Here is an 18,096-nt window from a genome sequence, read left to right as displayed (position 1 = left end):
CCAGATGTGTAGATTAAGGCGCACGCTGGTAAAATATTTTCAAGGATCACGTGCCGGAATATAAAGTTCGGTGACTCTTGAAACTTCTGGTATAAAATTATCCATTTCGATGATTTTGCTAGTTCAATTGTTAATTTCCAGCTAGATTTTGTTTCACGATTTTGTTTCACGATTTTGTTTTGGATCTTTACAACTAACCGCTCTCCAACTTTTAATTAATATTTGAGTTACGAATTTTCTACTTTCATTTCATATTTCAGGCTCGTACTAAACATTTCCTCAGCCACCAGACTGCCATGATCTGATTAGGATGTGTAAATATGTCATGGTTGTGCCTGTAAATAGCTATCTTGTCCCAAAATCCTACAAACAGAATTGCCGGCAGTTAAATCGTAATTAAAAATAACTGCATGGCCATTTTATGATTTGAAAATAACCTCCTACAAATCACAGTTAGGGTCACGAGTTTGCTAAGGACGGTCATGTGATGTTAAAAGTCTTTATCTTCTTCCATCACAATACCATACGCTAAATTTTAATTCTCTTTGAGTAGTATGAAACATTTCCGGCAACTTTTGTCAATCCATTTTCAAAGAAATTGTTGATATGAATTTTTGATTAAAGTTGTAAATGGACAATACTTACTTAGACCTTTTATCAGGATTGTTCATATTATGATCATTTCCATTGACCTGTCTGGGTGTTAATTGATGGTTGTAGCCATCCTAAAGATAATAATTTGGGAAATAAGTCATTGAAATCTTAGTTTGGTACTGTTTCAATTTAGCATTGTCTTTCTGAAAGTTTAATTTCCGAATTCAATACTTCATAGCAGCATAGCCACTTTTAAAGATTTCACAGTTTCATGACGGAGATCGTGTAAGGATTCTGCTTTTCATCCAGTCGGAAAATCAGTTTCAATTTGTTTATTTGCGGTTCACTTTCAATTTAAGATTGTACAATTGCAGAAGGTTGAAAGTTTTGCTGTTTTACTATTTAGATTTGCAAATCCTCATGGTTATACCTCAGATAATGGAAGCCTATAAGCTGACAACAGTATGAAATCTCAGTTTGCCAACACTTCGATATTTATCATCACAACGACCTTTCTCTTCTACAACTCCTCCAGCGCTGTAATCCCTTCACCTCCATCAAACCCCTCTCCAGGATTAAATTCAGTCCAATTAGCAAACAGTTCTTCAATATCAAACAATACTGTAGCGCCAAATCCTACGCCTGCTTCAAATAACACTGTAGCGCCAAATCCTACGCCTGCTCCAAATAACACTGTAGCGCCAAATCCTACGCCTGCTCCAGTCCCAGACCCCAATACTACAGTGAAATGCCCTGCACCACGGTCAATAACCCCACAGTACGGTTACGGTTTAAAAGTAACGCCAAACAAAACCATCCTACTTGACAGCCCTGGATCTACATTCTCATTTTTCTGCTACAGAGATTTCCATCTTGACCCTAATGATCCTTACAGGGTATGCCAAGAAAACGGTACCTGGAGTGGAGTCCAACATAAGTGTGCACCAGACTCCTCAGCAAGCTGTCCAGATCCAGTTCTACCGGAACACTCCCTCCCAAAAAACCCAATGTTGGAGTTCCCGATATTCTCAATTCTGCACATGGACTGTGAGGAGGGGTGGGTGGGGCGAGGGAACTCTACCGTTCAGTGCGACTATAAGAAGAAGTGGCTGATAGACTTTCAGTGCAAACAAGAGTGTGATTTTAATGGATTACCCGAACATTCTCTATTCAGTCCAGACCAAAAGTACTCTAATATAGCAGTAAATGAGACAGTTCCAGTGATTTGTGAGCCTGGTTACCGTCTGTTAGGGGTGCCTGAAATACACTGCAACTCATCCGGCAATACTAAAGTACAATTTGGGTGCTGTCCAGACCAGCAGACTTTAGAAGCTATGAGAAGTGTTTATAATAGAAATCCAGAGTATGTCTACGGCCCCATTCTTATGCTGATGGCCATATTGAACTTAATTCTTGTGATAAAACTGGTACATCAGAAGAAGAAAGAGAACAAGATCCTTTCAACAGATATGATAAAGGTTAAAACAGCCAAAGGCTCTAAGGAGGTTCGGTTGGACGTGCAAATGAGGACTGTTAGAAATCCTATAGCTCATGAATATTCTCCCTACAGAAAATTTTCTAGAGAGGATACATTTTGATATTTTAGTGACCGATAAGGGCTTTTCTAGATTAAATCAGCTAATATTGACACCAAAAGGGTACATACCATGCATGAGAACAAGCTAGGTTAAACTGATTGTGAGTTGTTAAAAGTGCAAAGGGTAATAAGATAAGAAGATAGCTGTAGTTAGAAGTTGTGGAATATCTGTGTTGCAGAAATAAGTAAGTTTACAGTAATTGTGGAATTCTATTTTCGCCCTAAAGAACCGTTCGAATTAAATTTTACAAGTTTTAACTTATCAAATAATTCTGTAACAAATTATATTGCAAAAGAACATCATTGTAATGTACGCTGGAGAATATGAATGTGATGAATTTGAAAAGATACCCTATTCTTTGTGGGAGACTGAAGAGTCAAATGCGTGTAATTTATTATTTTCATGTGCTGGTAAGCCTACATGGTAAATTGTGAATTAGAGTTAGGGTTAGTTTTTTATTATTTTTATAGGAATCAAGTAATAATGTGCTGTTTCATATTATTAATGTTTTTCAAGAAAAAATTATTTTTATTTCAAAACTTCCCAGATCCAGCCACTTTTAAGTTAAAAACCATTTTCAATCGGTACTGGTTACCTTTAAAGCTTTAGTTCGTCTACAATCTCTATTACGTCACTCGTCAAATCGTCAGTGCATATTTTGAGAATTATCGAGATTCTGTCTAAAAATCTGATATCCTGAATTGCCTTCGTTACGCCACTATGCGACAGCCACCATGAAGCCAGACATAACAATGTTAGTTAGGGCGTGATGGAGACATGGTCACAACAGTCACAAGGCTGCACTTCAACTCAACTTCTAATCAAAAATGTGGCAGTAGGAGTTCCACCTACCGTCCTTATCGGCCCAACTGTATCCCATGCAGGCCCAGTGTTTATATGACACAATCTTATCTTTATATTGGGTGACGTGTACCATATGAATATGTTGTAATCTGCCATGAGGCTCCTAAAAAGCCGGTATTACATCAAGATTGTTAATTGTTAACAGCAATAAACACTTAAAAATAAAGCCGCCCGTAAGAAGCTCTACTTCCTGAAAGCACACTTCAACTTTTCTTTTTCTCGTCATAATCGATAACAACAGCAAGCTGTCGACGGGAATTCAATAATATCGGGTCTAAGATGAGTTCTGAAACATGCATGATGCACGTGTTGAATCTTGAATGTGACATTATGTAATACCGATCAGTTATAGCAAAGTTTGTGTGTCTGGTACCAGTCACTCACCAGTTATATAATAAAAATTTCTCACCCACGATGTTATCTCAATCCTTTTTTGGTTAACAATTGAAATTGGAGGAATGGATGAAGACCGATTTTAGTATCACTAATTGTGGTGACCGTGAGAATTCTCTACTTCATAATACTGCCGGAAATAAATGATATTAATGGTTTCATCACGAAAAATAACAACTAGACAATATCGATAACGTGATTTTATTAATAAAACAAATATTAATTTTAAAAAAATATTTATTTTTACGGCACAATCAAACAATATCAATAACAAATAAATCAGGGGAGGTTTGAAGAGGTTTCAAGTGCCGAAGGCCACTGCTTATCTTTAGGATTTGAGAGTGACCTGTGCTTGAAACCCCCTCAACCATCCACTACGTCAATATACTTAGTTATTATACAAATATAGGAAAATATGATTATCTAAAATTGCTTATTGGTCTAGTTTGATGACATAGGAGAGCCCAGTTGAGTTTTAGTTTAGGTTTAGGTTTTAAATCATAGTTTAAAAGGTTAGCCATGTTTCATGGCAGAGAGAGATATCATGTGTGCAGAGCCGTACCGGATGTAGAATTTGAGATATAATATAGTTACCATGTATTAGGGTCATCTCGATTTTGGAGGGATAGCAAGTGCTTTTTAAGGTTAGATTTAATAATACCTGACGAGGCTGATAAGTCTGAATTTTTGGAAGAACCCGGGATTATTATCCCATCTTCATTAGCATCACATATTTCGAATACATAGGGGATGAGGTCATTCCAAATTTTGATCGTAGAGGTGTACAAAAAGTTCTGTCGGGAGATATCTAACCTCAGTAATGCAAATGGGACAATCAGACGAAGTTTTTCATTTCTAGGACAGAGCTTGAAAAGATCTTTAATCGACTGGGGGACATCAAATTTAAGAATTTTGAATAGTTCCATAAATGTATGGTACATGTGCAGATTCTCCAGGTTCATAATTTTCTGCTCAGTGAATAGCGGTTCAGTGTGTTCAAGACAGTAGTTCTTGCTAGCCATATGTTCGTTATAAGTTCTTGAACGTGCATGATTTCTAATGATTTCTTTGGCACGACTTTGGGGCCGGGTTCCAAAGGTCATAAAAACAAATATGGGGTAACGTAATATGACCCCAGTTGAGATATGGAAGAAAACTGAAATTTTTGGAGACAACCATTTCTTTGTCTATCATTTTTATCGCTATCAGTTCTCAGTATTATATGCAAAAATGAAGGACAAAATCTCAACCGTGACTAATTTGATATAGTCGTAAGAGCAAAGATAAGGTCAGTAGCGAGTTGGCAGGAAAAAATGTAGACACAATTTCTTCATTCTTTCATCTGAAAAATATAAAACTGTCAGAAGCAAAACAACATATTGCGTATCAAAAAGTATATCGTCCAAAATTTCGAAGCTGTGGGTGATGGGTCTAAACTATCATGTTCTACAGTTTCAACACTGCTTTTTTCAAACTTTTTTGATCATTAGCTCTCGAAGCTGACCCGGATGTGTTATTAAATCTTGTTTTCCAGTTTTGTATTCGTTATACTGTATATTATCAGTTGCCAGCTTATCACAATATCTGCTCGATCAGTGGTATTTACTATTTATAAGTAAACCTGCGGCTTGTTTGAAACAAGTTGTTGCTTGCGGCACTGTAAACTGTGTATTAAATGTAAAAATAGTTTCTGATAGAAAACTTGAATTATGATATTGTGATTAGATGGAGACTTTGGATGAAGCAATCAGGGGTCGTTCACATATTACGTAATACATTTTTTGGCAATTTCCCCCCCCCCCCCCCCTTCGTAATCAGTTTAACACATAGCTATTGTGTCAACATTATACTAGCGTAATCATTTGGAAACCCCCCCCCCCCCCCCCACTCTGCTGATTACGTAATATGTGAATGACCCCCCATCAATGCCTCGGTTTTTACATTTTAGGGATATACTGTAGTTATATTTGATATCCAAGGACCTGGTTTCGAAGTTACTATTAGGAGATATTAGCCTTGTTAAGTGTAAAGCGTCAAAATGAACACGGTTCACCAATAAAAACAAATGTGCTCTGATCAAGAATTAAACTTCTCGTCTCAAATATACCTGTGGGAGCCCGAAATGTGAGGTTCTTAGTTGTCGGTCACCAGCTTCATCCAATGACCAAAATCGTGGTTTTCACTTTTCATCATGCTCGAAGCAGATACAATTTGCAACAATGACGCAAGGCTATAATTATTTTAATTTGATTTGATACGGAAAATCAAATCCTTTGAAGCTGATTATTGTTTTTGAAATCGTTGACAATATTTGAAATTATATTTCTAATTCTACCGTTTTCTGTTCATAAATTAGTTTGAAATTTGCTTCACACTATAATTATAAAGATACAACATTGAACATTTTTGTCCCATTTTGGGATTTTTTTTTTTCAAGAGAACATTTATCCGGATATTTATAATTTCGTTTGTTTTGAATTGATAAATTCATTATTGAACCGTTAATTTTTCTTCAGTCTCCTAAATACTGATCACTAAAATCTTGGCACAAATTCAAATTCATTGAAATTGAGTACACTGATAAATTTACTAAAATATAACAAAGAAATCACGCATGTATGAGTGTTTTTATACACAAATAATGATTAAATAAGTACAGAAACCGCTCGAATTAATGTTGAACGCACCTTTGTCCTTTATAAATATGTATCATCTGCCAAATAAATCAGAAAGAGATTAGAATAGTCTATCAAGAACGCAGTTCATTAAGTGTTGTATATTTGAATTCACTTCAAGACCTTGATGTAAACATCGTATTTTTCATGACTTTTTTGTTTGTCGATGTTACTCAGGACCTCACATTTCGATTTCTCCCTTTTCTTTCTTTTGCATGACAAACCGACGCACTCCTCTCCAAAGTTTTCGCATGCCTGCTTTGCTTTTTTCAGGGACAAGTTCGATTCCAGGACGTAGTTTGCATTATTCCCTATTTTTCTCCCTTCGATTATCTGCCACGTGATTCTTTCTGTTTCGCCTCCATCCTCTCCATCACCCTCTCCATCACCCTCTCCATCACTCTCTCCATCTTCCTCCTCGTCATTATCTCCATCACCCTCTCCACCACTCTCTCCATCACCCTCCTCCTGATCCTCTCCATCACCCTCTCCATCTTCCTCCTCGTGATCCCCCTCATTATCTTCTCTATCTCCATCTTCAGAACACAACTCACATGTTTTCCTACACACACTACGCATTAACCGTATCCAAGTTGGACAGTCGCTAGTGCAGGTTCTACTGTAACCAATGCAGAAATCCTGAGTCCAGTGGTCAGTGCAATCAGGGGTGGGATTCTCTTCCAAACACTTACGAGTAGCTCCCCAAAAAAAAGCATTCCTCATTGAAACGTTGAAATGTCCACCGTTGGCGAGTTGGCAATATCTAGGCTCTCTGTCAAAGTGAGTAGTGTGTACTCCCACACATTCATCATCAGCAAAACACATGTCCCGGCAATCGTTCATGGAGGTGAAGGGAACAGAGTCGTAAACGTTTTGGGTATCGTATCCGCCGTGTTTCTTCCAGCACAAAACATTCTCACTATTCCTGAGGGCCGATACTTTAGGATGATGAACAACACAAATTTTGCAGGTTTTGGCACAGTTTTTCTCCGTCCAGTGAGAGAACTTCTCATCCTCATTTCCCCAATGATAATCCTCATCTCTGCATTTGTGTTTACATTTGTCACATTTGTCAGAAAGGTCCTGGCACTTCTCCAGCAGTCCTATAACCTCTAGCCCTGTTGAAACTGGTTCAAGTTCGTTGGGTATAGCAGGGCACTTCTCTTCCATGCCTGGTATGCTGCGTGTGCCGTGTGTGTCGTGATCGTCGTGATCGTCGTGATCGTGTGTGTCGTGATCGTCGTGTGTGTCGAGTGTGTAGTATTCGTCGTCTTCGTCATCTTCGTCGTCGTGATCGTCGTGATCGTCGTGATCGTGTGTGTCGTGATCGTAGTGATCGTCGTCGTTATGATGCTTTTCCCTGTGTACTTTTCCGGGAATGTTATGATGTTCGTGTTTGTGATCAGTCTCTTCCCGGTCTGGTATGTGTTTGTCGGGTGTGCGGTGATGAGCAGCCATTACAGTAGATAGAACCACGAGGAAGATAACGGACTTCATCTCCGGATTCATAGAGCAGAGCTACAAGGACTAGAAGGGAATTAATATAACTGGTAACAAATGGTTAGAACATGTTTATTTTAATCCGGTAAAACATTTCCTGACTTGATGCATCAAATTGGGTTTACGGAAAGTTATATAAACAAAATCACAGTTGCTTGTTTTGGAATCTCTTCTGTGAAGTTAACGAAGATAAAAGTAAAATTTGCAATATGCATAGAACTGAGCTAAGGACAGAACTTGGAACTAGAAATGAAAAATACGAAAGTTAAGGCGACAATATTTGGAACTGTTAAGTATCACATTTGGGCTTCAGCCCGATAGCTTTTATATTGTGCGATCTGAAGACAAACTGAAGATGAACTTAAGATAAAGAGAAGTTTAATTTTTTTGAGAATTACCCTGAAACAAACTGAAGATATTATCTTCAGTTTATCTTAGATAAACCTAATTGAATTTGATTGCAATCTTGTGGTCTCACTTTGATACTTTTTTTATTTCAAAATTCAAATAAACTTTACATCAATGTATTACAGTTATATTCAATAAAAAGACCACAATATCTCCTGTGAAGCAAAAAAATGGAAAAAGAGAGCTAGAAAAATATTCATGATACTCAACACTACCAGACTCAGCTGGAGTGAGAAACAAACTGTAAAAACATCAAGGTAAAATTTATTTCGGCTGAACCAAAACACGGTGGTAAGACCATAATAACATTGGTGCCGACCCTACATAAAATCATTAATAAATAATCAAGAGAAAAAATTTAAATGTATACGATACCTTCTTGCTACTACTCCACAAACTTACACGACATAACAACAAAATAACATAATTAAATAATATTATAATAAAACAATCTACAATCTAGCCACTCACGTACTGCGTGACGCGCTTGTTTCGGGTTGTTTCATAAAAGAAAAAACGGCGCGTTCTACTGCAGGTGCGAGGGGCAAATTATAGAGAGTATGACATTCATAAAGTAAAATATATATATAATAATATTCCATGATGGGCCATCTAATCAGGCCAGCATACGTCAGAAGACCAGAGAAATTCAGTTAGCTTTGTTTTGAAAATAGAAATTTTCTCAGTCTGTCTAACATAGGCTGGCAGTGCAGTCCACAGAAGCATTGTTCTATAAAAGAAGCTGTTTCTGAAACTATCGCAGTTTGGTACAATAGAGCAGGTATATGTGCTGGTGTCAAGTCCTTCAATGACTGATGCCGTGCTCCTTGTGTACCTCATTGTTCCAGCTTCAACAACAGTAATATATTCAGGTAGAGATATACTTACCAAATCATTTACTATTTTATAGAAGAGCGTAATTGAATTATGGATGAACTTAGATCTAATGGGTAGAATTTTAAGCTCCTTCTGCTTCTCATAGAATTCAATATCACTATAATGATCAAACTGTTGTCCATTGATCCATTTGATCGCTCTTTTCTGGATTGCCTCAAACTTCGACATGTGTGTCGATCGCTGAGGACACCATATAACTGAGCAATGTTCAAAGATTGATCTTACAATGGTAAGGTAGAAAGCCCTCTTTTGGCGTTTATCCATGGTAAAATGACAGGTTCTCTTTAAGAGCCCAAGCTTTGAGCTTGCTTTAGATATCAATTGATCACAATGTGCACCCCACAGAAATCTGTTGTTCATTATTACACCAAGATCTGTATGGGATGCCACATAATCAATTATGACTTCATTAAGATTATACCAATAAATATTAAAAGGAAGATTGTCTAATACATTTCTTTGCAGAGTTACAGATAACACCTTACACTTTGAAGGGTGAAAAGTCATTTTGTTATCGATTGACCAGGCAAACAACCTGTCTATATCTCCTTGGAGAATATAGTGGTCTTCAAAGCATTCGATGACCCTCCAAATTTTGGTGTCATCTGCATACAATGCTACATTTGTATCCTCCGAGACACACGAGAACATGTCGTTGATGAATAGAACAAACAGAAGTGGTCCCAGAATAGATCCCTGGGGCACTCCTGATTGCACGGGAAGCATGCTTGAGACAGCTCCACCTACAACAACCTGCTGTCGTCTGTCTTGTAAATACGACTTTAAAAATCTAAGCATCAGACCATCAATACCATATAAATTTTTTAGCTTGCGAAGGATTAAGTCATGTGATACACTGTCAAATGCCTTAGCAAAATCAAAATAAACAATGTCGGATCTTGACTTATTGTTCAGGGCCAGTGCAAGGTTGTCTGTGAATGGGACCATCTGGGTAGTGCAAGACTTCCCATTCACAAAACCGTGTTGTCTACAGTCGATTAACCCTTCACAAGCTGCGAGCAACTCTTTCGAAATACAACGTTCAAAAACTTTCATAACTAAGCATGTCAGTGAGATGGGTCTGTAATTTTCAACAGATCCTTTTTCACCCTTCTTGTGTACCGGAACAACAGAAGCAAGCTTCCATTCCTCCGGCACACATCCAGTCACAAAAGAGGTGTTGAAAATCATGGTTAGAGGCTTTGCAAGAGTGCTCGCACAATTTTTTAACACAGTGCCATGGATACCATCTGGACCTGCGGCTTTACCCGGTTTAATCCCTTTTAAAATTAACAAAACATCCAACACGTGAAATCACGAGAGACTGGTCTGTCGCAGGCACAGAGAATTCTGGGGGAGGAGGGGTACCTTTCCTGTGTGAGAGGTTGTTGTCGTTCCTTATAAAGTACAGTTCTCTTGCTGATAGGTCCGCTGGCAGAATTAGAAATATCATAAACTGGGTTGTGCGTTTGTTGATTTCTATCTACTGCATTCGGCGAAGTATTAAAAATAAAGATTCCAAGAAGTTCCAAGAAATACCGAGAAAAATGTTTTCAGTGAAACAGACATGAAGTTGCGAAGTAATTAAGTTATTTAACCCAAAAAAATGGTATTCGGTACCTTATTCTGTTATAAAATCCACCGTGTGGTGTCATCATATAAATTGAAAATTTTATTTAAGCACGCCCAAACGGCCAGAGTCTATCAAACATTCCACAAAAAGTAACTTTCCTACGATAAAGTACCTCAAATAACTGGTACAAAAGTTAGGGTGATAAGAACTAAAGATGTAATCTACTTGGAATCTCATGTTATGATCAATGCTGTTTTCTTTTCTCGATTGAATAAACAAGCTAACCATTTCCTGGCATGGTGTCCCAAATTGGGTTTGCAGAAAATTATACAAACAAAATCTCTGCCAATTTGCTTCCGAATCTCCTCTGTCGAGTTAACGAGGATAATTAAATGGTTAAATAAGGAAATTTTGGACATGTTTGCTCAGCGATGTTGACGCAGTGGTCGTGGTCTGAGTTTGACATTTGCTAACGACATAGTTTTAGGTATGTAGATTGTAGGTACCTTGTTGACTGTGTGGAATGTGGATAATGTATCTAATGAGACGATGTCGTCACTCCAAAGCGAGGCCTACCCAACTTTAATCTGCCAGCTCTGTTCCCTCCAAACCTCGGCCCTATTCTCTGAAATCTGGCTGGTTATTGCTTTGTGGAAATTAGAGTCTTTCGGTGATGTTTTGAAAATTTCAATAACGTAAATTTCTTGGAGAAACTAATAGAGGCATCGATTAAACCCTGAGACCCAGTCATTTTCCTTCCTGCTTCTGATGAACTTAATAAATCTAAATTGGTTAATTTTAAACAGGACGGAGCAGCTTGGTTGAAATACTGCCTCAGTTTTACGGAATTTCCTCTAGTCAAGTACATGCACTGTCAGAGAAACCTTTTGCAAATGCAAAGACCTGGCTTTAAACTTACTTTTTGAAAGCAAGTCGCATTGACTCTATTTTAGTCGGTCCAAGCAAGCACGTCGTGTTTCGATCACAGTGCAAGGTATACTAGATTCTGCCGTGTGACGGGGATTAACAAAACTGGAGGTCCCGCTGCCGTGGATTTGATCTAGCTGATGATCCTGGTCGACTCCATTTATTTGTTTCTAATTTTACCAATTTTCAGGAAAATATGTCACCAAGCCAGGCCTTCAGTTGTAATTTTAATCCAGCAGGAATATTGTACAGTAAATAACACTTATTCCCATTGAAGAAATTAATAAATCGTTTATACATTCGTAACAAAAATATAGTTAAATTCTAAAAAAATACCAGTCCTTTTTTATTGCATCCATGCACATTCAAAACCAAATATAGTACTTGATGGCATGATTGAAATAAATTGAATTCAAATTAAATTTAAGTATAAATCATCAAATATTATCAAATAAAGGATTTTCATTAAATATTCATCCGGAAATTAAATATGTTTCATTCCAATAATATGTATTACTGTTCGGAACATGTGCCAGCACAGTCCGGTGTGATTCTCTCTCCAGCTTCCATCTCACTAGGACTATATGAGAAAGTATTCTCACAGGTCATGTCGTAGAAAGCGAACCTCTTAGCTTGGGCGTATCTTTCTTTGCACTCTCCGATTAGAGCATGCTCGTAGAGGTGCTCACCGTTGATCGTTATTCGAACTATTCCGTCTTTAATGGAGAAGGACCAGGTAGTTTGTCCTTCGTCAGCTTTAGCACGTCTTAAATGAACAGGAGTCATACATGTGATGCAGCCAGTCAACCAGATGCCCCTTAGGTTCCACTGGAATTTCCCGATTTCGTTTGCGTCCTCGTCGTAAAGCACGATTGAGTTCTCTCTCTTTCTCCTTAGCTTGGAAGTAACTTGGACACCTTTGTCGGATGTAACCAGATCTTGCTTCACAGTACACTCCATGTTGGTGCAATATCCACATTCGGGAGTCCAGCAGTCACAAGTGGGGTATTCTATATCGTAATCAGAATCATCGGAATCAGGAGTGACTGTGGTAGTAGAGGCTTCTGTTGTGGGTTGCTTGGTTGTGGGTTTTGCTGTAGTTATTTTCCTGGTAGTAGGTTTTACTGGTGGTGGGGTAGTTCCCTTGTTATTGTCCATAGGTAATCCACGGATGTAGTAGCCCTCCATGTGCCTGAAAGTAATCCTGTCTACATCAGCATTTCCAAGTGCACGACAGCTTTGTGGCAGACCTGGTTTTCTGGGATTAACTTCTCCCTCGTCGAAATGTTGAGAGTATTGCAGTTCTCCGTCGCATGTCAGTTCAACATCATCTTGGTTGAAGTTCCATGCCCAGATCTGTTCTTTCTTCCCTCCGGCAGGGAAACTTTTGTAAGCTTGATATCTAGCATTACATTCTTCAACGTTAACATCAAATCCTCTGTCGTATTTGATGGTATTCCACACCAAACGACCGACTTTATTGTTCCAGTTTCCAGATTGAAGTAACATCATCATAGTGGTTGCTTTGTCAGTTCGGAAGAGTTCGCCATAAGATGGGTTAGTGTTGTAGACATCAGGACGGAATGCTTTGACCTCCAGGATGTAGTCTTTTAGGGGAAACATGACTCGTTCTTCGTTCTGAGTCAAGAGTCTCCATTCAGTTAGAGAAGGGTCCAGAAAAGCAGAGAGGGCTGTACCAAGTAGTGCGAAAACAATGGGGCAAATCATATTGTTCCTGAATAGAATGAGGTTAATATTTGATATGAACATTTACAAAGGCAAATTATAATACTGAATAGTTTGACCCTTAAACATTGTGAACTTAAAATCAGACAACAAAGTTATAAACTCAACAGACTTAAATTCTCAGCAAACGTGAAAAGAATTCAACTAAAAAAATGGAAAAGCTCAGCATCAGAGGTCATATACAGGGAATTAATATATGCAACAGTAGCGTTCCAACAAAACATAAATTGATGGTTTACCAGCGCAAACTAGGGTCTTAAATACGATAAAAGATTACTGGGCAAGGTCAGCCGCTTACGTATATCACAGTTAATACAGGGAGGGAAGCCACCCACGTCATAGATATTTTATAATTACTAATAGTATTACCGATATTATATTATACATATATATATATAATATATATTATTCCGTATTATTACTACATATTATGGTGCAGAGAAGAACTAGCAGTAGTGACCTCATATCCTTTGATTGTACTTGTTGTCGATGACGATTTCGGTGACGATTCATGTTACTGACATGACGTGATTAAATTCAGGTAATTATAGTTTATGCTATAGCGATTTATTTCAGACAAGATATAATTATATGATCAATGATCATAACACTTCAAAGACGGTCAGAACTTATCATGCAATAATATTATGACAAACCTGATGACGGCTCCAAACCCGAAAGCTGCAACTTTGAGATCATCGTCATAATTATTAATGATTCCTGCAAAACTATTTCATTTCATTTAACCACATTATTGATGGATTTTACGCTAACCCCGATTTAAGTTTTAACGTGGCTGTTTCTATCTCCTTTCTGCAAAGCTCTTCATCTCTGCATCTCCGGAAGGGTGTGGTTCAGGTGTCGAGAACGTCTCGGCCAAGGTGTACGAAAGTGATGCCTCCCATAATTTGATGCTGAAAGGATTTTCTGACCGATGAATTCTCTACTTTTTACTCTGGGACAAGGTCGTATCTCAGCAGTTTGACCCGGAATTTGCTTATGTACTGTCTCATCAGTCACCGTGTGAGCTTGTTGTCCCAATCATAGGCCTATAAATTATCCTGATTCGGAACAATATAATAGTACTATTATATCGCTTGACTCACTAGATTAATACGCTGTTCCAGACTAACTATTATTTGATTTTGATTCCATGAGCATTGAGATCGATTATCACAGTGCTGGCAAGCACGACCGGTGCATTTATTGTGGGTATACTATGTACCCCCTTTACTATTATACCCCCTTTACTATTATACCCCCTTTACTATTATACCCCCTTTGGTACACGTTACAAGCCTCTTTCGTGCACGCGAAGCGTGCACTCCGGCCGGAGGCGGCGGCCGAAGGCCGCCGCCTCCGGCAGGAGTTTTCAGGCATTAAGACTCATCGGAAGTCGTTCAGCAGATTTATTTTTAGTTCAAAACATTCTAATTTGATGTCAAAGATGACAGGAATAAAAAATAGTTATGTTGAGATTTTTAAGAAATTTGCATAAAATACTCGCCAGCACTGTTATACGAAATTCGGTAAAAAACCCAAAATCGCCATATTCAGGTGCCTTAAAAACCATGTTAAAATCGAGTTAGAGATCTGAAATTTTTCAGGGCGTCTAGACGTTGACCAAATCGACTGCAAAAAAAGTTTCAGGTTTCAGGAACATCGGGAAGTGGGTTTTCTAGAACCCCCGTTTTACGACAGATTGTCGTGATATATACATATATATATATCAGGGATAGACGCTTTGCCAGTCAATTGTAATCTGTATTTAAGTGTCCATAGATTCAAAAGTATAAAAGATACAGCCATTTCCGACCACAGGTCTTGCAAATAATTGTTTACACTTTAGTTTACATTGTATAAAAAAATTATTTGACGTCATAAACACCCCTTGATGACGTCATCAAGTTTACCGTTTTTAAAACTTGATTTTTGACAAAGTAATGACTTTTAAAATTAATTTTACACCATTAAGGAGTAATTTAACTCAAAATCTGAGGAAATTTTCACCTTAGATAATTGTTCAAGCATTCTGAAAATCTACCGGAAAGTTTTTCTAGCTTGCTCCTTCATAAAGATATTCGTCATTGAAGTTTGTGCTTTTTTGAAGAATTATTTTATAAAAACGTCAATTTTGCGATTTAGTATTCTCTGGTGTTGGCCCATGCCTTGGGTTGTGGAGCTCAGTTCTGCTTCCTATAGGTATAAATTGTGCATTAGGCTAGTTTTAAAGTTGAAAATCGAAAAGTTGCACACGTGGGGACACGCCCAAATTGATAGAAAATTGCTAAAATCACTGAAAATTGCTGTTTTCGTCATTTTCTGTCAACTTTAGAGTGCCGTTGTGATTACAGTTCTTCTTGAAATACTTTGAAACTTTGCATGCTGATTAAACTATATATAAAACAATTACATGCAAAAATTTACGGCGATTCAATATTGGATGCGCACGCAACGTCCGCTCAAAGTTTGCACGTGCGAAAGGTGAGAATTTTGCTCATTCGTGATTTCCAACAAATTCTGCTTTGCCACGACAGTTTAATGTCATTATATATGAATTTAATGCCAACTTGAATGAGTATTAAGTGGCATATTCAGTCAGTGATCGACCGATATGCTTCCCTAAACACAAGGAAATGTTTTTAAAGGAAAAATTTCGAAATCGTTGAAATTTCCTCCTTATTAATGAAGATATCAGTTTATATTTCGACTTTATAAAGTACCCTGACATTATAATCAAAAAGAGGTGATATTTTACCAAAACCCATAATCATGGGTAGAGTGGACCGCTGCCAGTGTCTCTCTTTCCCAAACAAAAGGAAATGATATTAATTTGATTGACCGTTCTCAAATGCAAAATGATACCGAGAATGAAATCGGTCGCTCGCTTTTCCCATTCATTTACAATTGTAATAGATTAAGAAGAACTGCCAAAAGGCAGCTGTACTCGGCAATAAAGATTCAATAAACTTCAGCTTATTCAATAAGTTATAACTACCACCCTTGTCCCTTACCCCGAAATACTAGGTATCGACCCGAACGCAACCCAAAGAGATTTTTACAGCATCTGATTGATGTAATCAATCGAAACTAATTTATACAATTCGTAAGCCGTGAATGAATGGTGGGAAAAGCGAGCGACCGATTTCATTCTCGGTATCATTTTGCATTTGAGAACGGTCAATCAAATTAATATCATTTCCTTTTGTTTGGGAAAGAGAGACACTGGCAGCGGTCCACTCTACCCATGATTATGGGTTTTGGTAAAATTTTCTAATACACTATTTACAAAATATGGTGAGGTAATTTCCTCGCAGGATTAAGCGTTGAATAAAACAATGGAGGGAGGGACTTAGTGAATTTGTTATCCCAATCATATTCATATGTCATAGGCTACATGAGCCGATAGCGTGCAGCAATAGTTACATGAATTGCAGAATGCAGCAGTGATTGCCATGGAATCATGAAATTGAAAGAAAACAAAAGTGAATCATCCAGCAATGAATGAAACGTTTGATGTTTTACTCCACAATAGTTACCAAGTGCGAAGTAAAACTTATCGCATCAAAATGGTAATAACAGCCAAATTTATATAATTGTACTGTCATATTTTGTACGGAAATGTAAAATATGACGTCCGCGATAAATAATTATTATAACAAGTTTTATCAATTGAGGACTTCACGCTTTAGTAAATTAAGTCAATCGTTTCACAATCAAATATTCGGCAGATAGAGAGGCTGTCGCCATCCAGTATATCAATATAACCTAATATTAAAAAACAAAATAGGGATAGGGATAGGGATAGGGATAGGGATAGGGATAGGGATAGGGATAGGGATAGGGATAGGGATAGGGATAGGGATAGGGATAGGGATAGGGATAGGGATAGGGATAGGGATAGGATAGGGATAGGGATAGGGATAGGGATAGGGATAGGGATAGGGATAGGGATAGGGATAGGGATAGGGATAGGGATAGGGATAGGGATAGGGATAGGGATAGGGATAGGGATAGGGATAGGGATAGGGATAGGGATAGGGATAGGGATAGGGATAGGGATAGGGATAGGGATAGGGATAGGGATAGGGATAGGGATAGGGATAGGGATAGGGATAGGGATAGGGATAGGGATAGGGATGTTTAGTTCAACTATATGTTTACACCTCATTAACTAGTATGAAGACGATGGCTACTAGGTTATTGGGTTAAATTAGGTTACCATGCTACTGTTCGAGTCGGACGCAGTCTTCAGATCTCTGGTTATCATTACGTAATGAGTTCTGACTTCTTTGATTTGTAAGTGCTATGGTGATATCATTCCTGGTTAAAGAACAAACCGTTAATGTTATAACATGCTAATTGCTAACGTGAATTTTATAACGTCAGAACGTCCGCATCGTGAATCGTCATCGTAGACTCGTACACAAGTACCAACGACCAGGATAAAACGTCACAATTAGTCCTTCTTTACACCATGACCATATGTAGTAATAATATAATATCATTATCAATGAAATATCAGTAATATGAGTAATATTATGAGTAATTATATAATATCTATGACGTGGGTGGCTTCCCTCCCCGTATTAACTGTGATATACGTAAGCGGCTGACCTTGCCCAGTATTCTTTTATCGTATTTAAGACCCTAGTTTGCGCTGATAAACCATCAATTTATGTTTTGTTGGATCGCTACTGTTGCATATATTTCCCTGTATATGACCTCTAATGCTGAGCTTCTCCATTTTCTTGAGTTGAATTCTTTTCACGTTTGCTGTGAATTAATTAAGTCTGTTGAGTCTATAACTTTGTTGTCTGATTTTAATTTCACAATGTTTAAGGGTCAAACTATTCAGTATTATAATTTGCCTTTGTAAATGTTCATATCAAATATTAACCTCATTCTATTCAGGAACAGT

General features: G+C 37.8%; 1 protein-coding gene across 1 annotated transcript; it reads right to left on the bottom strand.

Moving 5' to 3' along the window:
• Nucleotides 1-6,235: 6,235 nt before the first annotated feature.
• LOC134816983 (uncharacterized) lies at nt 6,236-7,633 on the bottom strand. The gene has a single exon (XM_063826043.1). It carries the CDS (start codon nt 7,631-7,633, stop codon nt 6,236-6,238), a length of 1,398 nt encoding a protein of 465 aa, XP_063682113.1.
• Nucleotides 7,634-18,096: the final 10,463 nt, after the last annotated feature.

The sequence above is a fragment of the Bolinopsis microptera genome, chromosome 6 (assembly GCF_026151205.1).
Source record: "Bolinopsis microptera isolate Bmic1 chromosome 6, MBARI_Bmic_1.0, whole genome shotgun sequence".
NCBI classification, from domain to species: Eukaryota; Metazoa; Ctenophora; class Tentaculata; order Lobata; family Bolinopsidae; genus Bolinopsis; species Bolinopsis microptera.
This window is presented reverse-complemented; position numbering and strand designations above follow the sequence as displayed.

Bases quoted from the DNA above. Each gene is read 5' to 3' on its own strand.
- LOC134816983 (XM_063826043.1), bottom strand. From the start codon at position 7,633: ATGAATCCGGAGATGAAGTCCGTTATCTTCCTCGTGGTTCTATCTACT.